Here is a 22,296-nt window from a genome sequence, read left to right as displayed (position 1 = left end):
TATCTTACTAACCTATAAAAAAAGCTTCACTTTTCCTTTCCCACTGTCCTGCGTGAGGGAGCCTCTACTCCCTGCCTTCTTGATAGCACCCCAAGAATCTGCATTCCTTCCCAACCTGATCTTTGCAGTCATATGGTTCCTAGTAAGCCTGCCCCTCCTTCAGTCCTGAGTATGACTCATGCAGAAGTCACTGTATTCTCTTTCCACAAACCTAGGCTGTATCCTACGTGCAGCATAGTTTCCCCTTCTTTCTGCTCCACAACTCAAACCTACCAGACACTGGTGCTTAGCCCGATCTACAGAGCCAGCAAAGAAAGGGCACAAAGTGCGCCAGGGTCACCTTAGCCAGCAGTGGCCTGCAAACAAAAACTTCACAGAGACGACATGTCCCCCAGTTGCAATCTAACGCTTTGGCCCCTTCCTTTGCCACATGACCGGATAGTCAGGCAGCCTATCCTATGACCTGTTACACCAGCTGTCTCTGCTGTTAGGTAATCCACCGCAGAGCACCAAGAAATACACTACAGATCGGCACCCCCTTTCACTCCTGACTAACGCTGCCCCATTTTTTTTCATTCCCAAGTCTCTACAAAACAGATTGGTGAGAAGCAATATACAAGTAATTTATATCAGAAGGAGACTCTATATACTAAATGTTGTACAAAATGAAAACAGAAAAGAAAAATAAAGGAAAAAAAGGACATTTTTATCCAACTATTTAGAAGCTTCACAGTGTTGCACACCAACCACAGAAATGAGACAAAACCTAACAATGGGTCTATAAAGGTTAACAGTCCCTTTTTGAGCCTGGCAACATGGAGCCCATTCACCTAAAAATGGAAAAGTGAGCTATTCTGACATCTAAGTTTATGTACTTATGTAGGTTTGTGGGGGAGAACAATCAGGCCCACATCTTGAGGTCTGTACATTATTACTGTATTTCTGAAAATAGCTCTGAAAATGGCTCTGACTTCAGTTTCATATAGATACCAAACAGTCCAAGTCTTTACATGGAGGTAAAATAAATATCTCAGTTACTCAGTTGAAACTGCATTTGAAATTTTCATGTTATTCTGGGCACTGCTCATTGTGTTGCTTAGTCTCAACAAGCATTCTTCAAGCTTAAGTGCTGACAAACACTGCTCTGATCTCTGTTGTTATTTGTTCCTCCAGTAACTTCAATAATAAATCATATTCATACCAAATATTCTTTTCCTTTGGGTGCAAATCCTATACATAGCATATGCTATACAAGCATAACTTCTAATCACCTTTGAACTGAAGTCAAAGATTCATGGAGTTAATTATAGCTAGATTCCAAAGGACAAAGTTGAAAGCTTTATAGCAGATAGAGTGAGACTTCAGTTAATTTCTGTTCTGCAGAACTGAAGCAATGAATGTGACTACTACAAAGACAAACAATAATGAAAAAGATCTATTTCCAGTAACTTTCATTAGAATGAAGCTATTTTTGTTTGAATGACACCTTAGTAACTGTGACTACTGAAGTAGAAAGGCAGACATCTCTTAAAGCATACTAGAATTCAAAGAAGGATCAGAATTAATTGAATTAATTGAGTAGTAACTGAAATAATCTGAGTAGTATGGCACACTGGATGGTTCTTTTAAGACATGGCTTTGTAGAAGTGAAGATGTTGCATTTCCTAGACCATTCAGTATCTGCATTAATAACAAAGATCAAAGCAAATCAGAAATTGGTAAAAGTTCTCCTAATATCTATTTCATAGCAAGAACAGAACAGTTTTGGCCATACTCTTTTGAAAGCACCAAAGGACACCACACAGAATGTAGAGCTTTACAGTGTAGAATATTGCACAATATGTGGAAGAATATAGTCCATGACAAAAGCACTTTTAACAATACAGTTCTCTTGACTTTGGATGTTTGGATGAAAATACAGATCAGCTTTTATACTGAATCAAATGTCATGCCAGGAAAATACTATTTTTTAAAACAAGACTCTTTTAAGAAATAAGTCAAAGGAAGAAAAGTTACACTAATTTCCTCTTCCAGTTAGACAAATCGAAGCAGGGAACAGTCATTCATCACCCAGAGGTAAACCAGCTTTTTCAACCAGGATAACAAGTAGCAAGAAAAAGCCACTATTGCTTCTCTATTACAAGAACAGTTACAAACATGACAACTGACAGTGCATTTCTAAAAAATCATGAAGTTGTGACTTTTATTACTTTGCATCTTGAGGATAAATTTACAAGCTTTGTACACCTCACATTTTGCCATATAATAGAACACTCTCACCTAATAACAACTGCCTGAACCAGGAGAAAAAACCCCAAGACTGAAATAGCAAAGCTATATCCTCCATAACACAGATGTCTATATGTTACTAATGCAGCACTGCTGCAGCATTTGAACCCATCACAAATACACATAGTCTCAGAGAAATTCTTCTTTGACTAGGCAAACTCATTTTAAAGATCTTGGACATACATTGAAAGAGTATGTTTACCCTGTTGTAAAACAGTAATTACTATAAAATCAGCAGCTGAACCCAAACCTTATATCTGGGACCTAACCACAAGACCATTACTTTCCAGAGAAATAAAAGATGTCCCAGAAATCTATTTGTAAATTTACTGGGTTTGAAATTAAGTTTGCTGGAGGAGGGTGTTCAGTTCTCCAATACCTACTGCCTGCAGAAAAATTATGTTACGGTTTCTGCTTTCTTAAATTATACTTAAAGCTAGAAGGGACCATGTGATGGAAACACTTCAAAAGACAGGCATAGACTATACATGGTATTGTTCCCTAATCACATAAAGCATCTCTACTTCATTCTTGGAAAAAGGGAAAAACTATCATTCCTTTGTCCACTTTACTTGAGTGAAAAGAGAACAAGGCATTCCTCCTTTGATCCCCACTCACCATTGTGGGGAAGGGACAAAAGAAAATGTTTCAATCATTTCCTACTCCTATGCTATCTGCACTAAATGCTCAGAAAATACTAACTGTTCCATCAAATTTAGTCTTGAAGTTGCAGCTATTTTCATGGTCTCATTCCTATCCACAGGTCTGATATTGTTTCAGGATAAGAGGAGGAAATTTTGAAGGAAAATGTAACAATTACTAAAAGCACTACTGCTTTATGGTGCTAATAGTACACTACTGTCTTACACTATTTCTGTAGAGGAATATTGGTTGGAATATCTTTTTGAAAACCTCAGTCTTACAAAGTTATCGCACACTGATGTTTATGTTACACTGAGCTGCTTAGATCTAGGAATGCTAACAATTAATGGCACTGCTTAACCATGGTAGCAAGTTGCTTCTAATATTAAACTATCAATTACATCACCAGCTTTTTATTCAGCAACAAAGCCCCTGTATTTTCACAGTAAAAAACACCTTGCTGCCAGGAATACAATCTGAAACAACGTAATTGATCCAGTCCCTGGTTCAGCTGCCAGGACCCACCATCCTGTTGTTTTCATAAACCCTGTTGACATGCTGCTCTGAAAGCGGTCAGAAGCTTTGCACACTGACTCCAGTATCAGCCATTTAAACCTGTGCAGTAAATGCACTGCAGCAGTGAATCACACAAGCTCAAAATAAGAAACATTACAACTACTCAACACTTAATTGACAAAACTAAAATGGCTTCCAAAGGCACTTTGAAACCTGAAATTACTCAAAACATGTAAACCAGTAACATTTACTCAGTTACTCAGTATTAGAGGTTATTTTTAAAACATTGTTTAACATCTTCAATAAGGCATTTGAACTTTCGTTTGTCCTTCAAAAAACACAGCACATTAAACCACATTCTCTGAAGGAAAGGAAACATTGCTGGAAACTCCTGACAAAATAAAAATTACTCCGTTGTAGAGGCAGGGGCAGATAGGATATTGAAGTCGCAAATGGACTTAAGAACCTGAACTCCTTGAGAAAGGGGGAGCCTGCGTTTCCCACTGTCTATTTGTGCTGCACTCTATCCCCTACTAGACACATTTCTTGAAGTCATGACATTCAGCATTTCAGAACACATAAATCTGTCACTACTCTTGAGTTCAGATGAAAACTGACACACTCCAAGCTAGAACTTGGCAACTATGTTCCAGAAAAATGGGGTGTATATGGCATTTCATACACTAAACCAAGCTTACGTGTCCTTCCATACTGAAATCTTTCTAGGATTTCCTGGTCTGTGATTTGGCGTATCAGATAACAGAATTCTGTTCCTGTCAAGACAGCGTGGATTACAGCACTATAGTTTCATACTCAGTTAATTGACAATTAAGGCCCTTAAGAATAATTTTGGATACAGAGCTTGTAAGGTACAGCCACCTGCAATTGCAATTCATACTTTAAATGTAGAAAGACTAAGGTAATACACCTGTTAATAGAAAAGATCATAGGCATCGAGAGTAATCTACAAAGCCACATTTATTTGCACATGTACAGAACAAAGCAACAGATGTTACTATTTTCCATACAAAATTATATAAAAACAGTATTCACCTTCATAGATAACACTATACCACCTTTTTATTAAATACATTCAGAAAGCATTCTTGCACGCACACAACATTAGTATTAGGTAGTCCCAGGTAACTCCAACACTGCAATGTAATTATTCCTGGTGGTATGAAGGGATCAAAGATTAGTCTGCAACTAAAATAAAAATCCTGGTTGAGAAGCAAGCCACTGGCCACTTCCACTGGCCACCAAAACAAGGATCATCATTGAACAGATTAACTATATCTAGAACATAGATGTAAATAATACCAAAGCATCTGCAGAAAGCAGGTAAGAGTGGTTTTCCAGACTGATCGAGCTATCTTGGCCAGTGTTAACATTCCCATTTTATCACTGCCTGCCTAAGGATAGGAAATTTTTATAAAGCTGGAAGATAGACAGAATTGACTAAGAGCTTGCAGTTACAGAAGAAAACAAAAAGTATAGATTCAAATCAATTACTTTCCCTTCCTACCCAGCACTAGAGAGATTACTTGCTTTACTAGGTCTTAAAATTCCCATTCTTGCAAGGAATAGAGGGGAAAGGCAAAATTTTGTATTTCCCGTAATACTGCCTTCCTACATATAATCTAAAAAGGGGAATTTAATTGTCAACAGGACATCTCAAACAATTTATTTAAAATGCACATTTATTTCTACAAAAAAAAAGTGTATGATACAGAGAAATTATCACATCTACTTTAAAGGTTTACCTATTAAAATATACAGAGGATCTTAATGAGTACAGGATATTTAAAAAAAAGATGCAAAGGAGTGTTAATCTTTTATTTTTACATTTTCAGGAACTTCACATAATTTTGGTAAGTAACCTTTTACAAAATTATGTAAAAAGTACAAGAATGCCTGGTAAACAGTCTGCATTTTTCCAAAAGATTTTTTACAGCATGCAATTCTTAAGGCAGCCTTCTCTTCCTCCTTACAAGGAATCCTTTCACTCAAATAATCTTCTGCTGCAAAGATTAGGCTAAGGAAGCTTGGTCTCTTCTGTTAACGCCTTTTGTCTTTCCTGTCTGATTTACGGTCTCTTTCACTCCGTGAAGTTCTCTTGCCTGACCGACTACTTTCTGATATAGATCTCTTTCTGTCAGACCTCAAACTTTTATCCTTTGAGCTTTTGGTATCTCTGCTACCACCTTTTGAGGACTTGTGACTTCTGTCTACTCCTGAAGCATCCCTTCGCTTCCTGTCTGTGCTCCTTCTGCGTTTTCTATCTCTGTTATGCCCTCTTCCTCGGCTTCTACTTCTACTTTCACTACTGCTAGAGCTACTGCTGCTACTGTCCCTGCTGGTACTTCCACTTGTAGTGCTGCTGCTGGTGGAACTGCTCCGACTGGTACTGCTGCCAGTACTGGAACTACTTGCACTGGTAGTACTGCTTGAAGTACTACTGCTACTACTGCTGCTGCTACGGTTATGACCAGTTTTGTTTCCTGCCCTACCCCTGCTTCTACTCCTAGTCTTACTCTTGCTTTCTGCACTTGGTGTCTGATTCTGCTCTGCCTGGGCTTCAACCACCTTTACAGATACCGCTGCATTTTCATCCTTGTCTGCCTGGGGCTCTGTATCCTGAGTGGACTGAGACAACTGAGGTGACCGTGCTAGTGGCACAGACTGTGGCTGAGACAGAGCCTCAGCCACAGATTCTGTCTGAGCTTCAGGTGTTTTCTCCTGTGTTTCTTCAAGTTCAGCTTTATTTTCTATTTTGATACCTTTCTCCTTCTTGGGAGAAGGAACATTACACACTTTTTCTGGCTGAACATCACACTCTGTTTCTGGTTCTATTTCTCTGCCATTTTCATTTTCTATACGTTCTACACTACCTGCCTCATTCATTTCAGCCACATCCTGCTCATTATCCACTGGCTGAACATTTTCACTTTCTTCTTTTACAACTGTGACCTCCTCATGCTGACTATCCTGTTGCTTGTCATTCTCCCTCACCTCAATAGGCTCTTCTACTTTCATCTCTACATCATGTTTCTGTTCATCCTCTTCCTGTTCTTTTTCTGCATCACTCTGCCCTGAACCTGAACCTATTTTTCCCTTTTCCTCCCCTACCTCCTCCATTTCTACATCATTGTGCTGATTACCTGTCTCCATCTCTTCCACCTGCTGAGCCACCTTACCCTCTTCCTGCTCCTTGTTCTGTTCTTCCTTCTTTTCTTCATTCTGCACCTCCTGATGTTCTTTTTCCTTCACAGATTGTCTTCTGGGCCTGGCCTCCATTTTGTTAATCTGCTCTGCAAATTCATTTCTCCTGCTTTCAAAGAGTGCTAGGGAATAAATGCATAAATAATAGTGAAGATAATCTACAGACACTGAAGTCTATTTACCCTTTAACTATGAGCTAGTAATTTATCCAATTGTTCAACTTAGAAACACTGCATCCTTATTCTTTCTGAAGTAGCAAGCCATTCATGCATAATGAAAAAGACTGCTAGTTACCATAAGGAAACAAAGCAAAGGGGAGAGTAAGCTCAGCTGAGTATTAGAACAGTAAAGCCCTAAATCTAAGCTAACAAAAAGTTTTTGACTTCATTAAAATCAAACCAACCAACAGTATATCAAAGTAATACCTTCATTTCCTGGTATTTATCTATTAAGGTTATACTTCCTAAGGTAAACAAAAGATAGTAAAAATAAGCAAAAAGCTGGTTAGGTATTAAGAAAGCTTAATTACTGTAGGCTATCCAGACAGGTGAGCTACCTTCTCTTATCCCCCAACCCCACAAAATGAAGAAAAGCTCCTAAGAAAAAAACAAACCAATACATTCTTAGTTTAATAAAAAAAGAACAGTAAGACTACCATCAATCGGAGTATTTTAAATTGTTTTCCAAAAGAAAAATATAGTCATCCTGTGAAACAGAAATGAACACACATTGAGGTAAAAAAATCATCATAGAGTTCTAATGCTATGCTTAAGAAAATACTTCTCAAATCCTTGTAAACAGCTGCATTTCCTTGAGCCTTCACAGAATCTGGCCCTTCAAATAAATTGCTGCACTTGGATACATTTGGGTACTAAATAATATAAAGGACTATTTTAAACACGTAGCTCTGAAATTATGCATACATATCTTTTGAATTCTTGTGAGAGAATCAAATCTCATTCAATATAAAAATAAGTCACTGAAAGAGTAACGTCCACTTATGATGAACACCCATGTAAGAATATAGTTCGTCCTAAGCATGAAATTCATGTATTTAAGCAGAGACTTAAAAGAAATTTGTACACCAAACAAAGGGAGGCAAGAACAAGGGCCTCTGTATCACAAAGACCACTTACCATTCATCTTTTTCTGTGACTCTTCCATCAGCTTCTGCGTAGCAGGACACATTCTGCCAGGTATGTAGAATAAATGAGGTTTTGTCTTTGTTCTTATGTATTTAATTATTTTAGCATTATGTTCATTCCATTCTTCTTGCTGAGAAATGAAAGAAAATAACCCTGAGATACACAAGAATAGTTTAAACATGAGAAAGATCAAGAACAAAACAAAAACTCACCAACTGGGCAAGCTCAACCTTTTGCTCCAATAACCGCAGCTCTGTCTGTTTAGCACGTCTTTCTTCAAACAGTTCTCGCCTCTCGTTTTCAACTTGCTTTCTCTCCTCCTCTGCCTGCACTTCAAGTTTTTGTTCAATTTCTTGTCGTCTCTTTTGCTAAAATAAATGAAGTAGCATCTTAATTTTTTTCTACATCAAAAGAAAGTGTTCTAGTTCAATCCACTTAAAAATTTTGAATTATTTACACCATTAAAGGCATTCCTAAAAACACATTAGGAAATACCTCCTAAACTACAGGTAATGGAAGAAAAGAGTGTCACTGCTTGCTGGCACCTAATTTTTTGTTAGTTTAACTATATAGTTATGAGGCCCTGTGAAATTTCTGTCTGCTTTACTCTCTTCCAGTCTGGATTTAAATTTTCAGTATAAGCTTTAACAAGTTAGGCTTTTTCCCCTAACGGCAGAAAAATAAAAGAAATATATTTGAGGTATTAGGGAAATCAGGTATATTTCCCACTTGAGAGAGAAAAAAGTCAACTCCTCCAGAAACAAATGAAGGACTGCTGACTGGTGTTTGTACCAACAAAAATTAGATTGTGAATACTTCCAGTATATTAATTGCTAATTAGATATATTACTACAATGCAGGAATGCCCTGTTTGTATGTCCTAGACTGCCATGTGCTCAGATTGTACAACAGTTGTCAATAAAAAAATAGAATTTACTGCCAGGACAACAAAATGGCTGTGTCATAAAACTCCTCAGGCCTCTACTTTGATTTACAGCAAGTTTATATGTATGAAGAAGGAAATCTCTGTATGGATTCTCAGAACAATTTTGCAAGGAGCAGTAACTCCTCAAAGTCTCTCTGTGCAAAGACATACTACTATAAATTAGCCAGGGACTCCATGTTTCTAGACCATCCTGATAAATAGTTTTTTGTTCTAAAGCAAGCAGGCAAAAGTGAACTTTGGTCTTATGTACCATATGACAAGTTAGCTAAACCACTCAAATACTGAATCTGAAAGTAATCAATACCAGCACTGTGAGTCAGCTCTGCTGACACTATACAGAAAAGGCTTTTAAGTTTAAATATTTCTATCTGCTTCAACTGGACGGCTGAAATTACAACTTTCAAACACTGTTTTTAATCTAAAGGTTATTAGTATTAACTAAATAACCCATTTAGAGCAACAGTAAACAAATACCATAGCCTTCACAAATTAAAAGGGTATACTAGGAATAAAGTTACCACCATCCCATATACAAGTTTTTTTAAGTAATCACTACTAAGCTATGCAAAGCCTTTGCTTCAGTACAGTCACACACTCATTTATTAGAATCAGAAATTCTGGTTATCTGTACTGGAAGGGGAAAGGCATTTTTAGACAGATAGCATAACCAACCATAGATTTCTGTATATTTGGTTATAATTTAAACATCTGGAACACACCAGGATAGGCACTGCTTCAACAATACTGCATCACTATTATTTCCAGAAATAGCCTGGTGACTTCTTAAATAGTTACCTGATTAAATTCCATTTAACATTGCCTTTTTGCTTCTACAAAGATCAGAAATAGTGTTACAAAGTCACTGTAAGAACCTCTTTCTTGCCTCCCACCCTCATTCCCCTGCATTGAGAGAAACAAAAACCTACATGCACTCTCACCAATCTGCTGCACCTACAACTTACACTGTAGGGAATTTTCATTCTTACTTGAAACAGCTTAACCACACAATTTTGCTTTATTATTTACAATCTCATAGAATTTAAAATAAGTACCCTCTCAGTAGCAATAGCAACTGTGGACTCCTGTTTAAATTTTTGAAGAGTGCCCATCAACAAGCCAAATATACGTCGATTCCTGGAAAAAAATAATACAACAAAAAGAAATTTGATATTCAGTTCAAGTACTAAGTTTTTTATTTGCATAAACAATCAGAGAAACTTTCCACTGTTGTAGTGAGCATGCCACCTTATTTTCAAAGGCTCAGTAATACCCAAGGCCATTAGCAATAGAAGACATACTGACTGTGCCAATGGTCCAGGATATAATTTATAGTGACATATCATTTTGCTTATGAGTAAGACAGAGCTCTTGTCCATAACACAGAACAGCTAGCACTGGCAAAATTGGAAGCCTGCACATTTCTCATCTGGAAATAGTAACACTAAGGAAATATTTTTAAAAATCTTAAAGCAGAGAGTACTGAAGAAAAAACAGTCAAGTAAATACAGTATGAGCTATCAATAAGGCAGCAAACTGGGTTTTCTGAAAAGCATACACTTCCCTCTCCACAATCTGCTTAGACTATTAAGGAGAAATGGAGCCACAGGGGAGTGAAAGCTTATCTATCACGGTTGCCCAACAATGGGAAACTGCACTGTGGGATGAAACCAGAACTACTCTCATCCAATTAGGTGTTGTTTTGAGAAAAGTAAGTAAAATTCTTCAACAAATTCCCTTCTTCTGAGCAAGAACTAGTTTCTTGACTTTCACCTTTTCTTTCTTTTCATCCAATCCCAAATTAAGCCTTTACAACAAGAGGCAGACTCTCTTATTAGCCTTGAACATTTACCTGATTAAGAGAGAAAGGAAATGCTACTGTCTCCCTAAAGTACTACTCTATGACACTGGCACAAACCTCACATGGAAAGATAAAAGTATATTAAATACTAGAAACAGGAACACAAAAAAATTTGAAATCCAGAGATCACTGAAAGTGCATTTGTATATGAATGACATCCCAGAAGACACTGAGCAAAATCAGTTCAGTGGATGTTGTCCTCTTAAAGAATCTTCTTCTACCACAGGTCACAGAGACAAATACTGGTTTTCTCATCTCCCTAGAGACTACTGAACCAAAAAGCAGTAAAACTACAATCCTGAAGGAACAAACGTTTAGTGCCTGAAGCTCTATGAAGTTCAGTAAGAATTCTGGAAGTCTCCTTGTGAGGGAAGCGATTAGAACCTAGGAATGGAAGCAAGAGCAGACTATAAGTGGGGTTATAACTAAAAGAAGCAAGCAAAGTGCCAGTTTTCTGTGCCAGTTGATCTGTGGGGACTTATAAGAGAAGCTTTCTATAGTTCCTTATTCCAGTTCTCATTCTTCTGTTTATTTGAGGTATAATTATTATTGTACCAGGTGACTTGCAGTCTGAAGTGAATGGAGTCCAAGAGGTCAAACACAGTTGCAAATTCGATTTTCCAACACCTCTTACCAATAGAGCTGCATTTCAGCTAGAATTTTAATGAGCAACCCCTGAGACAAATAAAATACAGGAAAAAGGAGATATACATGGGAGGAATCTAAAAAGCAGCAGGCAAAATGAAGGTAAGGCTGTACACAAAACATGAAGTCAAAGTAGTAAGAGAAAAGAAACACGATGGAACTATTGTGCTTAAAAAAAAGAGGCAGAGGGAGTGAGGAACCATACCCAAAACCCTCCTTCAACCAACAAAAGAAATGATGAGCCAAGACAGCTGTAATAATCCAAGACATTAAGCTACCAATGAAGCTACAGATATTTCTGTCTTACACCAAAGATGTTAAAACAGCACTAGCAAACCTGTTCCTGTAGGCGGCCCGAGAAGTAGAATCCCTGTCAGTTATGTGAACAATGCACACATTGCTGCTTGTGAAGTATTTTGAGAGAGTATTTTTTAAATTAAATTTTATACCATTATAATAACTCTTCAACATAATCTTTAATACACAACAACCTGTGTGCAATACTTTTTAAATCTAAAGCTACTTCCTATGGTAGAACTCCAAAGTATCACATTAGTGTAAAAGAGATTTCTGCATACCTTTGTTTTCCTTTCTCATCCATATTTTGGTCTTGTATAAGGTCTCGACGTGTTCGCTCTTTGGAGGTAGCAACAACAGAAGATGGCAACGCTGGCTACAACAAAGAAAAACAAACTACTTTGTTCATCATGTTGCAGGTAGGCTTCTTGCACAGCTCCATCTACTATATGTTACCTTTTTAATATCATCATCCTCTGCGTCGCTTTCTTGGCGTGATTCTCTTCTTGTCCGACGTTCTCCACCCAGCCTGAGGAACAAAGTTAATGGTCATTAGAGAACATGTATTTAGGAGAGAATCTCTTCCAGCATGAGAAAAATACAAGCATATCTAGTCAGAAGAACCAACACTTTCAACAAAAATCTCCCCACTGTTCCAACAACTGGTAAATAACATTTTATAGACAGAATCTATTGTTGGTGAAAACCAGTGAGACAGAACAGTTTAAATTTTAATACAACTTGCAGAGTAATAAAACCAGAAGAATCTGTGTAACTACCTATTTCACTTTTTAAAATACATTTGGAATTTATTTCTTCTTTTAAATGTTTGTGCTTTTCCAGAACCTCTAAAATGGCTACTGGTATAAAGGGTCACTAGACAGATTTACATGCACTGACATAGAAAGGCTGGTACAATTTCTCAAATGGGAAATGCTATTTAAGTTACCTACTGAATACCTACGGGAGAGAGGCAGAGGGCTTACCACTTGAGACATAAATGAACTAAGGCTTTAACAAAGAACAACTTAAAATAAATAATTTAAGTAATATAAATCCTACAATAAATAATTTAAGTTGAAGTTATTTTCAGCCTTCATTTTCAGCTTTGTGGCACAGCACTTTCCCATTTCCCAGCTTCATTTTCCGCTAATTCAAAAATTCCAAAGCAAGCTTTGCTATGGTCAAGAACTACCATTGCACATTAAGTGCCCACAGCACTCAAGCTCACTATTATCAGTCACATCTGATGGATTTACATCCAGATGTGAAAGCTCAAACCCCAAGTCCATTGTCACATTGCCTATATTCAATTTACTGAACAGGAGATCTCAGTCATAATTCAATTTGTGTTCACTGCAAACAAATGTGACTACTAAGAAGAATGCAATATAGCAGACTGTACACCAAATAAAACAGAAAATTCTGAGTATCTCTGTATTGCTATATCTTTTTATTATTGCTACCATCTTTATATCACTCTAAGGTATGAAGATTTCACTGCAGTCATTTATTAACACCCAAATTATTTCCAACAAGTTTTGAATATGAAATCTCCAAAGAAGACAGTGGAAGTCACCAGTTATTAGCAGTTACTGGTTTACTGTTACAAATTTTCATTTGGAAAAGCAAGTTTGCTACATCAATTTTTGTACTCACCGACTGGATGCACCTTCAAGATCCCTCTGTTTGGCTGGGGGTCCTCCTCCACTATCTGAGAATCCACGCCTAAAAAGCAAGCACTTGTGGTCTTAGAACATGTGTAGGTTAATCCCTGGCCCACCTTAAGTTTGCACAATTGAACTATAATTTGGCTTTATGGTCATGATTAAACATAAATTTTACTCAGCACTATCACCATTTACTGTTAGTACTGCAGTGAAGTATTCAAACATACTGCTTGTGAACCGACTAATTTCACCTTGAATTTCTGCACTTATTTAACTCAGCAGCTACACTGAAACAAGGATCCCATTATGTTCAAATGATCTCATCTGCAGTTATTTTCAAGATGTGGTTTTATCTACATGTATTTTAAAATCCCTCCTGGAGCACCTACCCGTTTCATAATCACCAAGAGACTGATCTTCACCGATGTCAAAGACAAGGTCCCAGCCACCACACAGTATCTCCCTTCATTTTAACGGTACCCCTTATTTTTCAGCCAAACAGCTGAGAAGGTTAGGGAAAGCCACCCATTTCAACTTGTTGCAACTCAGAATGAAAAGGCACTTTAAATTTAACCCCCAAGGCCCTGTAGGGAAGCTCTGATGCTCATTCAAACAGCACCGCAGCGAGCAGCGGAGGCAAACGAGAAACACGACACCGAGCGCAATGGCACGAACCACTGCCAGAGAAAGGATGGATGAAACTCCACTGCCCGTTCCGCGCCTCCTTACCTTAGCAATAAACTCCCGCGCCCTCTACCTCCACCGGGGCCTGTGAGGGCTAACAGCCTGTTTTGAGGGGGCCTGAAAGAGACGGAAGGCGCTGTTAGTGGCGCCTGCCCGGCCCCCAGGGCTTTGCTGCCCGCCCGGCCCGACATGCCCGCGGCCCTTCCGCCCCGCGCTCCGCGACCGTGCGCCCCGCCACAGGCAGAGCTCCCCCATCGCCGCACCAGCGGAGTGGGGACGGCCCGCTGAGGGACGCGGGGACCCGCGGCCAGCTCTGCGCCGCCCGCCCTGCAGGCCCGACGCGCGCCCCCTCCCCCCGGCCGGCCCTTCCTTCGCGGGACAGCGGCGCGCCTGGCGCTCCTCGCCTCACCTCACATCATTGGGGTCCCGGCCCGTGAGCTTGCGGATATTCTCGTCCACGTGCTTGAGGCTTTCCTTGGCTTTCTCCAGCTGCTCCTGCAGCGCGCGCACCGCCACCGCCATCCCGCTCGCCGCGCGGCCTGGCCGGGCCCTGCGCGAGGCACCGCTGGGAAACGGGGGGGTCAGGCCCCGCCCACTCCGGTGGCCGCGGGCCGGGACGGTGCAGCCAATCGCAGCCTGGCGGCCCCCTCTGACCGCCAATCATCGGGCACGAAAGGAAAGGACACGCCCCCCGGGGATCGCCGAAAGCGCTCACCAATCACAGCGCCCAGAGGCAGACTGGCATCCCGGCCGCCCAATTAGTGGAACGCTCTGCCGACGAATCAAGGAAAGGGGCCGCCGGAGTGACATGACACAGAGTTAATAAGAACTTAAACGTCATTTCCTTCTAGCCCAATCAGAAAGCCGCTTCGAAGCCGCTTGTTCCCGCCCACCTGGGACCCATCCTGCTTTCCCACTCTCAATGGGGCCGAGGAGCCGGCACGCTCGGGCCTCGGGCGGGGGCCAATCACCGCGGCGCTACCAGAGGGGGCTGTGCTCGGCGAGCCAATAGGCGGGGGCGTTACTTGACGCTGGCTGGGGTGGCGGGTGGCGCTCCTGCCCTCGCATCCCGCCCGGAGCGGCGTGGCAGGGAAGCACCGTACTGCGCGTTATCCATGGCGCCCGGGGCAGCGGCGAGGCTTTAAACCACGCTCTTCCGCCGCAGTAGCCGGCGCCGCTCTGTGGCTCCCTGCGGCGGGCAGGGGAAGGCACGGGCGCTCTTGAAGGCAGTGACACACGCTCCAGCAGTAGGGTGGGCGGGACAGCTCCGCAGGAGGGGCACGTTCGGTTCCCGGCTCTGGCCCTCGCTCAGGACCCTGGGCTGGCTGCGCCGCCCAACTCCGCGGACTCTGCAGAGCCTTAACGCGCGAGCCCCTTTCCCAGCACTTCCCCGGCAGGGAGAACCGGCCCGGCCGGTATTGCTGAGCAGCCGCGCCTCGGCCGGGAGCTTCCGCGGGTGTCTGGTCCCGCCCGGAAGGGGCGGTGGCCCCGGCGATGGCGGACGAGGCGCTGTTCCTGCTGCTGCACAGCGAGATGGTGGCGGGGCTGTACCGCGCCGCAGAGCAGGGCGAAGGGGTGAGTGGGGCCGGGGCCGCCCCGGGGCCGCCCGGCAGCGGCCGGGACTGACGCTGCGGCGGCGGCGCCTTATGTCTTGCAGGAGAACGGGCGCTGCACCACCAAGCTGGAGAGCATGGGCTTCCGCGTCGGGCAGGGGCTCATCGAGAGGTGAGTCCCCGCCGGGCCCTGGCAGCGCCCCCGTCCCGCTCCCGCAGCCGGCGGGCGCTGCTCGTTCTCGGGGCTTTCACCTCGCCGGTAAAGCAGAGCTGCCCGGGCAAAGTGTGGTGCTTTGGGTGGACAGAGTGCGTTCCTCCTATCATCAGTTGTTCTGGCATCTCCTCTTTTCGTATCTCATTCTTGTGGCGACTTGTGTTTGCGTATCACGGGACAGTTTTAGAGTGTGTTGTTTTCCTAGTGCTTCCCGTCATGAAAACCGAGTCAGGGTGTATGGTTACTTTTAATACTTAAAATTGTCTTTAATTCTGCTTTGTGTAGGCTTTTGCATGTTTCTTGCTTCTGGTAAGAAGACTTAATTCTCTTTCTGATTTACTACTTAAGCATAATTTTATGATTGGCTGTTACTCTATTTCGGTTTTGTGACGTGCTCTCAGTCCTTGCAACGTCGCGACTGAGCAGCTCGGGCCCTTGTTTATCTTCTATTTAGATATTTTGTTGAAGATAAAACTGATGTAGCACTTTCCACCTTTCTGTATGTCAATTGTGTTTAATAATCATGGAATTAAAAGAATTTATTCTGCTATCATACTGCAGGTACAAAGATAATACCGTGTTGCTCTTAAGTTAAAATACTTGATGAATGCACAGGGAAGCTAGAATGATACTGTATGATGGTTGGAAAACTAATTTCTATAATAACCTCAAAAATTATGTTGTACGGTACCATTTAAAATTATTTCTCTGTTTAATTGGTCAGGTTATGTTATTGATATATTTCTCACTTATCTCTTAGGTTTACAAAAGACACTGCCAGGTTCAAGGATGAATTAGATATTATGAAGTTCATTTGCAAAGATTTTTGGACAACTGTATTCAAAAAACAAATAGATAACCTAAGGACTAATCACCAGGTACTGATGATGCGGAATAATATTTAACTTAGAAGATCGGTGAGAGTTTTGAGTTGCTAGTGCATTTTTTGTTTTTCTTGGTCTAGAATTACTAGATAAGAAACCCAAAATATTCCATACTTGTTTTGTTTAAAAAGTGTGGTTTTCAATATTCATATTATCATGTAGCTTTAGAATACAGTTTAGTAATTGCCTGCGATGTCTTTATTGCCACCCTGTTTGAAAAGAGTAAATGCTTTGAATTTCATATGCACTGTTGCAGAATTACAGAAAGGACGGGAATGATTACAGTTGATTAACATTTAAACAAGAACTTTTTAATCTATCTCCTAATAAATGTTAGTAAAAAAATTAGTGGAAAAGTGATGTTACTGTCTTAACATCTAAATAGAATGGCTGCCATGATTTTTTTACTTTGAAGAATAGTAAGTTTTCAGCAGTTGAGACCGTTGTACTCTATTGAAAATATTTGTGTTAAGAAACAGCTGAGAAACTTCTCAAATTTGCTTGTTGGTGACATTGTGCTGTATCCATGTGTTTTCCTATATCAACAGCCACAGTTCTTAAAGCCAGATCAAAATAACTTAAGGAGCCATTTTACTAGAGTAAAAAATCTTTTTCCTATTGAATGACTTGGTTTTCTTATGGCCATTTTCCTCTTGTGTCAAATTAAGAAAAAGAGAATTTGTACAAGGATTGTGCCAAATAAAATAGGTTTTATTTTTCAATGACTTGTTTATCAAGTAATAATAATTACCTTAGAAATCTGGGGTTTTGATTCAAAGAAAGCTGCAGTGTTGAGCTTAAGGTCTTAATTGTATATACAGCCTTAATTTAAGTTCAAGGCTTACGAAATTCCAAAGTAGCACAGTCAGTAGCAGGGAAATTACAATGGCAGGTGTAGATAAAGCTATACTGTATTTATACTTAATTTATTAAGATGCCTATTGTTGCACAAAATTGTATTGTAGAAAAAGCCACACTTTTACTTTGATTGTCTGCTGGGTGTTGTTGCCTGTACTGCTATTAAGAAAAATAATTCCCACTGAATTTCAGAATCAGAATAGAGGCTTGCAAAACCCTATGAAGACTGAGATTTGAATGTAAAAATCAGGATGCATTTGATATATTATTAAAGACTTTCTAGTATGGAGCTATTTTTTCTGATCACCAGAAGGACTCTTCCAATAAGAAATGTGCATAACCATTTTTTAGGGTTAACTGCTCATATTATCATCTAGGGGGTTTTTTGTATACTCACAGTCACGTATATTTTCTTTTGATATTTCTTGTAAGTAAAGAATCCAATTTAAACTTAAATTACATATGCCTTAATCTAAAATTTTGTTTTTCAGCATGAGATCATATATATTTTATCTACAAGTCAAATCCATTCACAGAAAATGTTGATTCTATGTTACTGCACGTTTAACTAAAACCCCCAATTGTTTTTTTAAACAGGGTATTTATGTCCTTCAAGACAATAAATTTCGTCTCTTGACACAAATGTCTGCAGGAAAGCAGTATTTAGAACATGCACCAAAGGTACCCTTCTATTTCATATGTGGGGGGGGGGGGTCTACCAGTTTGATTTGAATTACCTTGATCTATTAATAATAAACTTAAATTTTGTAATTTAATAGATACAAACTCTTCAAAAGGGCAGCTAAAGATAAGTCTTCAAAACCTGTGTGCTTTTTAGAAAGGCACCTTGTTTCAGAACAGTGGATTTGATTTATAGTTTTTATAGTTGGAAAAATGGTTGTGGTTGTTGTGAGACTTGCTGCTGTTACATTTGAGTTACTTCATGGTAAAAGCTTGTTTGCCACTGTCGCACAAATTCTTTCTCTTCGGAGAGCATGTGTTTTCAGAAACTTTGTTTGAAATTCCCAAAACACATTTGGAAGATGCTATTTGTTACCTAAAACAAGCTCCTGAGATGATGTGAATGTTCAGAAAGATAGTCCACCAATTAAAAATAGTTTTCAGTGCAGATGCTGAGTTAGGGTAATAGTTCAGGTAAGTAAAATCAGTGCCTCTGCAGAACCCATCATAGAGCACTTTGGTTCAGGTGGATTAAGAAATGGGACTCAGTTCTATTTTGTGGTTTCTTAATTCTTGATCTTAGTCCTTGCAATTGGCTACTGTCCTTGGGATTTTTTTTTTTTGTGTTTGGTGAAATGTTCCTTCTGTTTTGCAACGCACATTTTAAATATCTGTGGGCCTTTTTATTCTAAGGGATGGCCTGTGCAAGAATGCTGCCTTGGACTGTTTCTCCTTTGTTGACTTTAGTACCAGTTGCTAATTTCAGCCAAGTCTTGGGAATAATTGTTTTAAGGATATTAAGTTCCTACAGGTTTAATGGAAATAGAAAGTGACTCAGAATAGTGCCTCTAATGAGAACAATCTGTGTAGTGAGCTCCACTCTACCAAATATGGGAGCTTTCATCTACTAGAGACCTGACAAAGTCTCTCAAGCATGGTAACAAAACCTCCATGGTTTTCTGTTGTCCAAGTCTCAAGTTGTGTTCTTGAGTACTTAGTTTTAATCTTTATCAACAAGCTTCACTGTTGACACTTATTTGAAGTGCAACTTTGTATTTAGTATTTAGCATTCACCTGTGGACTAATCAGAGGAGGGCTATCAAATCTGGGAATAAAGAGTATTGTAACAGCTGAAGTTTCATCAATGCCTGCATGTAAGTATAATATATATATATAATAAGTAATGAATACTTGGAGTATTCAATTATTAGCTCACTTGGTAACTTTCCTGAGTTAGTTGCTGTTATAAGCATTTTTCAAGGTGGGATTTGTTTGAACTTTCAGACTTTCACTTTTAAAAGGATTTAGGTTAAGTACAAATAGTCACACATTTATGGTGGACATGCATTACTGGTTGAGGTGTATAATTTGTATTACCTGCTAACTAAGCAGATAATCAAGTTCAGAGCTGAGTCCATGTGAACTTCAGGATATGGCTTGCCACTAAATCCTTCAGTATTTAGAAAATGCTGACAGAGGATAAGCCTCCATGATGTTGAGTGGAAAGCAAAATGAAAAAGTTGTACTTATATTTGGAAGCATCAAATGCATAAGGATGTGTGTCCAGAAGGTTATTTGCACAAGTGAAGATCTCTCTCTATAGGAGTCATTAAAAATGTTAGTAAGTGAAGACCATTGTAACTACCTAAGCTGCTCAATTAAAAATTTTCCACAGACTGCACAAATTTTAGGTTTAGCTGAAAAAACTTCTGTGACCTGGGGCGTGTTTAACTTACCAAAAAAAAAAGAAAAGAGAAAACCTGTTCAGTGTGGAGTTAAAATTTAAATGCTAAATTTAAATAATGGCTCAACGGCTTACAATTAAATCGTAAGATTGAAATGTTCCTTACCATTTATTTGAAAAAAATTATTACAAGAAAATAATTACTTGGAGAAATAACTCTAATGGTAATAATGTGATCTTATGCTGCTTTTCTTGCAGGTAAATTTCAGGTGATGATACAGAAGATGTAGAGCACATTCATATCTGGGTATCTACTTTAAAAAGCCTTTGTGTGTGGATTCAGTATCTTGCCTCAGTCTTGTATATAAATGTAAATTATAGCAGTGTGCAGCACAATTCCAAAATATATAATAAATGCTCATCAAAATAACACTATGCTTGTGTCTTGGTATGAATTTTATTCTATACCAAAGTAATAATGTCCACATGGTAAAAACTGTGTGCTCTCTAAGTTTTCAGCTAAACATTTCAATTACCAAGAGAGCCTGGAAGACCAGAGGTGGAGTTTGAGAACAGAGAAAAATCCTGACCAAGACTAAATTTGAATAAGAAACTAATGTGTGTTGTGTTGCCCAAAATGAATGGCCAACTGCTACCTTTCCCCATTCACTGTGAACTGGGAGGAAGTGACTGCTTTTGTATTTCTTTGATGGAGCCATTAGCACGTGAGCCAACAGTTCGGTGGAGATCTTTGTAGGAATGTAGTCCTGGGCAGTACAAGAGAACTTGTTTTTACATAGTTTGACGGTTTCTCCTAAGTCCCTAAAATTAGCAGCTGTTCCTTGTGTCAGAATGATTTTATGCTTGAGGTTGTCTATACTGGGCAAAGAAGGAAGCTTGTTCTACCACGTTGTGCATAAACTCAATATTAATGTAATTGTTTTTAATTGCTAGCTACGGTTCACTTCTGTAATGAGTGTGTGAAGGAAGATCGTTAGGCCTCCAAGAAGCTATAAAGAATCTCCTCAGGACACTGGGATTTGCTAGATACTACTCGTTACAAGATTTGCATAACAATACATATCTTGCTTTAGGTAAGCATGAAAGCATCTTGTTAAAACTTCTAATAAGTTTTGCCATAAGACTTTTTTGTTGGCAGGTTCAGGCCTTTTACTTATCTTCAAATGCATCATAATAGAAACTTACAGTGTTTATTCAGAAGTGTGAGAATGCCTTGTGGTAGATTGGGTTTCTGTTTTTGAGACCAGTAACTAATGGGCTGAAAAATTAGAAAAGCTGGTTTGTTAAAATAGCACCTTTGATATAAATTTACCTTCTATGATTGGAGAAGTGTATGTTGTACAGTTGCATGGTGGGCAAGAACAGTGGAAACTGTTTTCCTAAGTTCTAGGAAAAATGTGAAGCTTATTGTGGCTCAAGCCTTTTCTAGAAAGCTGTCACAAGCTGTCTAGCTAGAGATTATAAATATGATAACCAGGGTTTTATTATGCTTGATCTTAAGGTTGTGACTAAGTTCTTATCTTTTCAGGTACTGTGAATGCTAGTTCAGATTAGCTGTAGCTGAATAATTTAACAGTTCTTGGAAACATGTAGAGCAAAATTTGAACCAGCCAAATGCTGTCCAACTTTTTACAGGACTAGCAGAGGTAAAATTAACTACAGTAGTATGGTACTCAGTGGGGATTTGCAGTTTGATTGGAAACCCTGGTTCTTATCTTGACAATTCAGAGGATGGTGGTTATTCACCTATATAAGTTTTGTTTGGAGTTGTAGGACTGGAGAAGTAGCTAGGTAGTATTCTTGCATTTCATAGGTTCTTCAGCTGCCAATTCATCCTGCTTTTAACATGTTGAAAATGTTACTAAAGAGACTAGAAATAATTCACACTGTATGTTTAGTAGATGGACATTTCAATGTCATCCTGTTTAGGCATTTGCAGTGGGGTAGACACTCAACTATCAACCTGTGCAAAATCTGTTACTTGCATCTCCAGAATTAACATTCTGTTATTGTCATTCACTTTGGTTGTTCACTTGATGCCTAAGATTACCATTCCACATGCAAGAATGCCAATCATTCAAAGACATATTAAAGATGTATCAATAACTGGTTATGGCTAATTATTATTTTAAATTGTGAGGAGGGGGATTTTAATTCTACAATGCACAGAAATCAGATGTCATTTAATACTGTTAATACTGCTACTATCAGCTGAATGCATAGTTCTTTTAATTGTTGAAGACTATTGGAACTAGAGGGTCATGTATGTACCAGTTAGATGTTGATCCTCTTGGCAAAGCACTCAGTATTAAATATATATAAATAAGCAAGGCAATGTATTTGACAAGATAACCATAGAGAAAATAAATTTGTTCATTCTGTTAATAAATGTTTCTAAAAGCATTGAATACAGGTGTGTAATTTTCACTGGTTTCTGCAACTGTTTACTAAAAATGGTATTACTACTCAAGAAGTAGTAATGTTTAC

General features: G+C 39.4%; 2 protein-coding genes across 2 annotated transcripts; one reads left to right on the top strand and one right to left on the bottom strand.

The window, feature by feature from the left end:
* Positions 1–4,406: 4,406 nt before the first annotated feature.
* PNN (pinin, desmosome associated protein) lies at positions 4,407–14,485 on the bottom strand. The gene is made up of 9 exons (XM_069017848.1): positions 14,324–14,485; positions 13,960–14,031; positions 13,220–13,288; positions 12,017–12,089; positions 11,842–11,936; positions 9,813–9,894; positions 8,027–8,182; positions 7,806–7,944; positions 4,407–6,791 (listed from the first exon to the last, which is right to left on the bottom strand). The coding sequence occupies exons 1-9, from the start codon at positions 14,434–14,436 to the stop codon at positions 5,506–5,508; spliced, it is 2,085 nt and encodes a 694-aa protein (XP_068873949.1). The 5' UTR covers positions 14,437–14,485; the 3' UTR covers positions 4,407–5,505.
* A 417-nt stretch (positions 14,486–14,902) lies between these two features.
* On the top strand, positions 14,903–20,223 carry TRAPPC6B (trafficking protein particle complex subunit 6B). The gene is made up of 6 exons (XM_069017847.1): positions 14,903–15,489; positions 15,572–15,639; positions 16,442–16,559; positions 18,021–18,104; positions 19,165–19,258; positions 20,047–20,223. The coding sequence occupies exons 1-6, from the start codon at positions 15,409–15,411 to the stop codon at positions 20,076–20,078; spliced, it is 477 nt and encodes a 158-aa protein (XP_068873948.1). The 5' UTR covers positions 14,903–15,408; the 3' UTR covers positions 20,079–20,223.
* The last annotated feature ends 2,073 nt before the right edge of the window (positions 20,224–22,296 follow it).

The sequence above is a fragment of the Aphelocoma coerulescens genome, chromosome 5 (genome assembly GCF_041296385.1).
Source record: "Aphelocoma coerulescens isolate FSJ_1873_10779 chromosome 5, UR_Acoe_1.0, whole genome shotgun sequence".
In the NCBI taxonomy this organism is placed as follows: Eukaryota; Metazoa; Chordata; class Aves; order Passeriformes; family Corvidae; genus Aphelocoma; species Aphelocoma coerulescens.
This window is presented reverse-complemented; position numbering and strand designations above follow the sequence as displayed.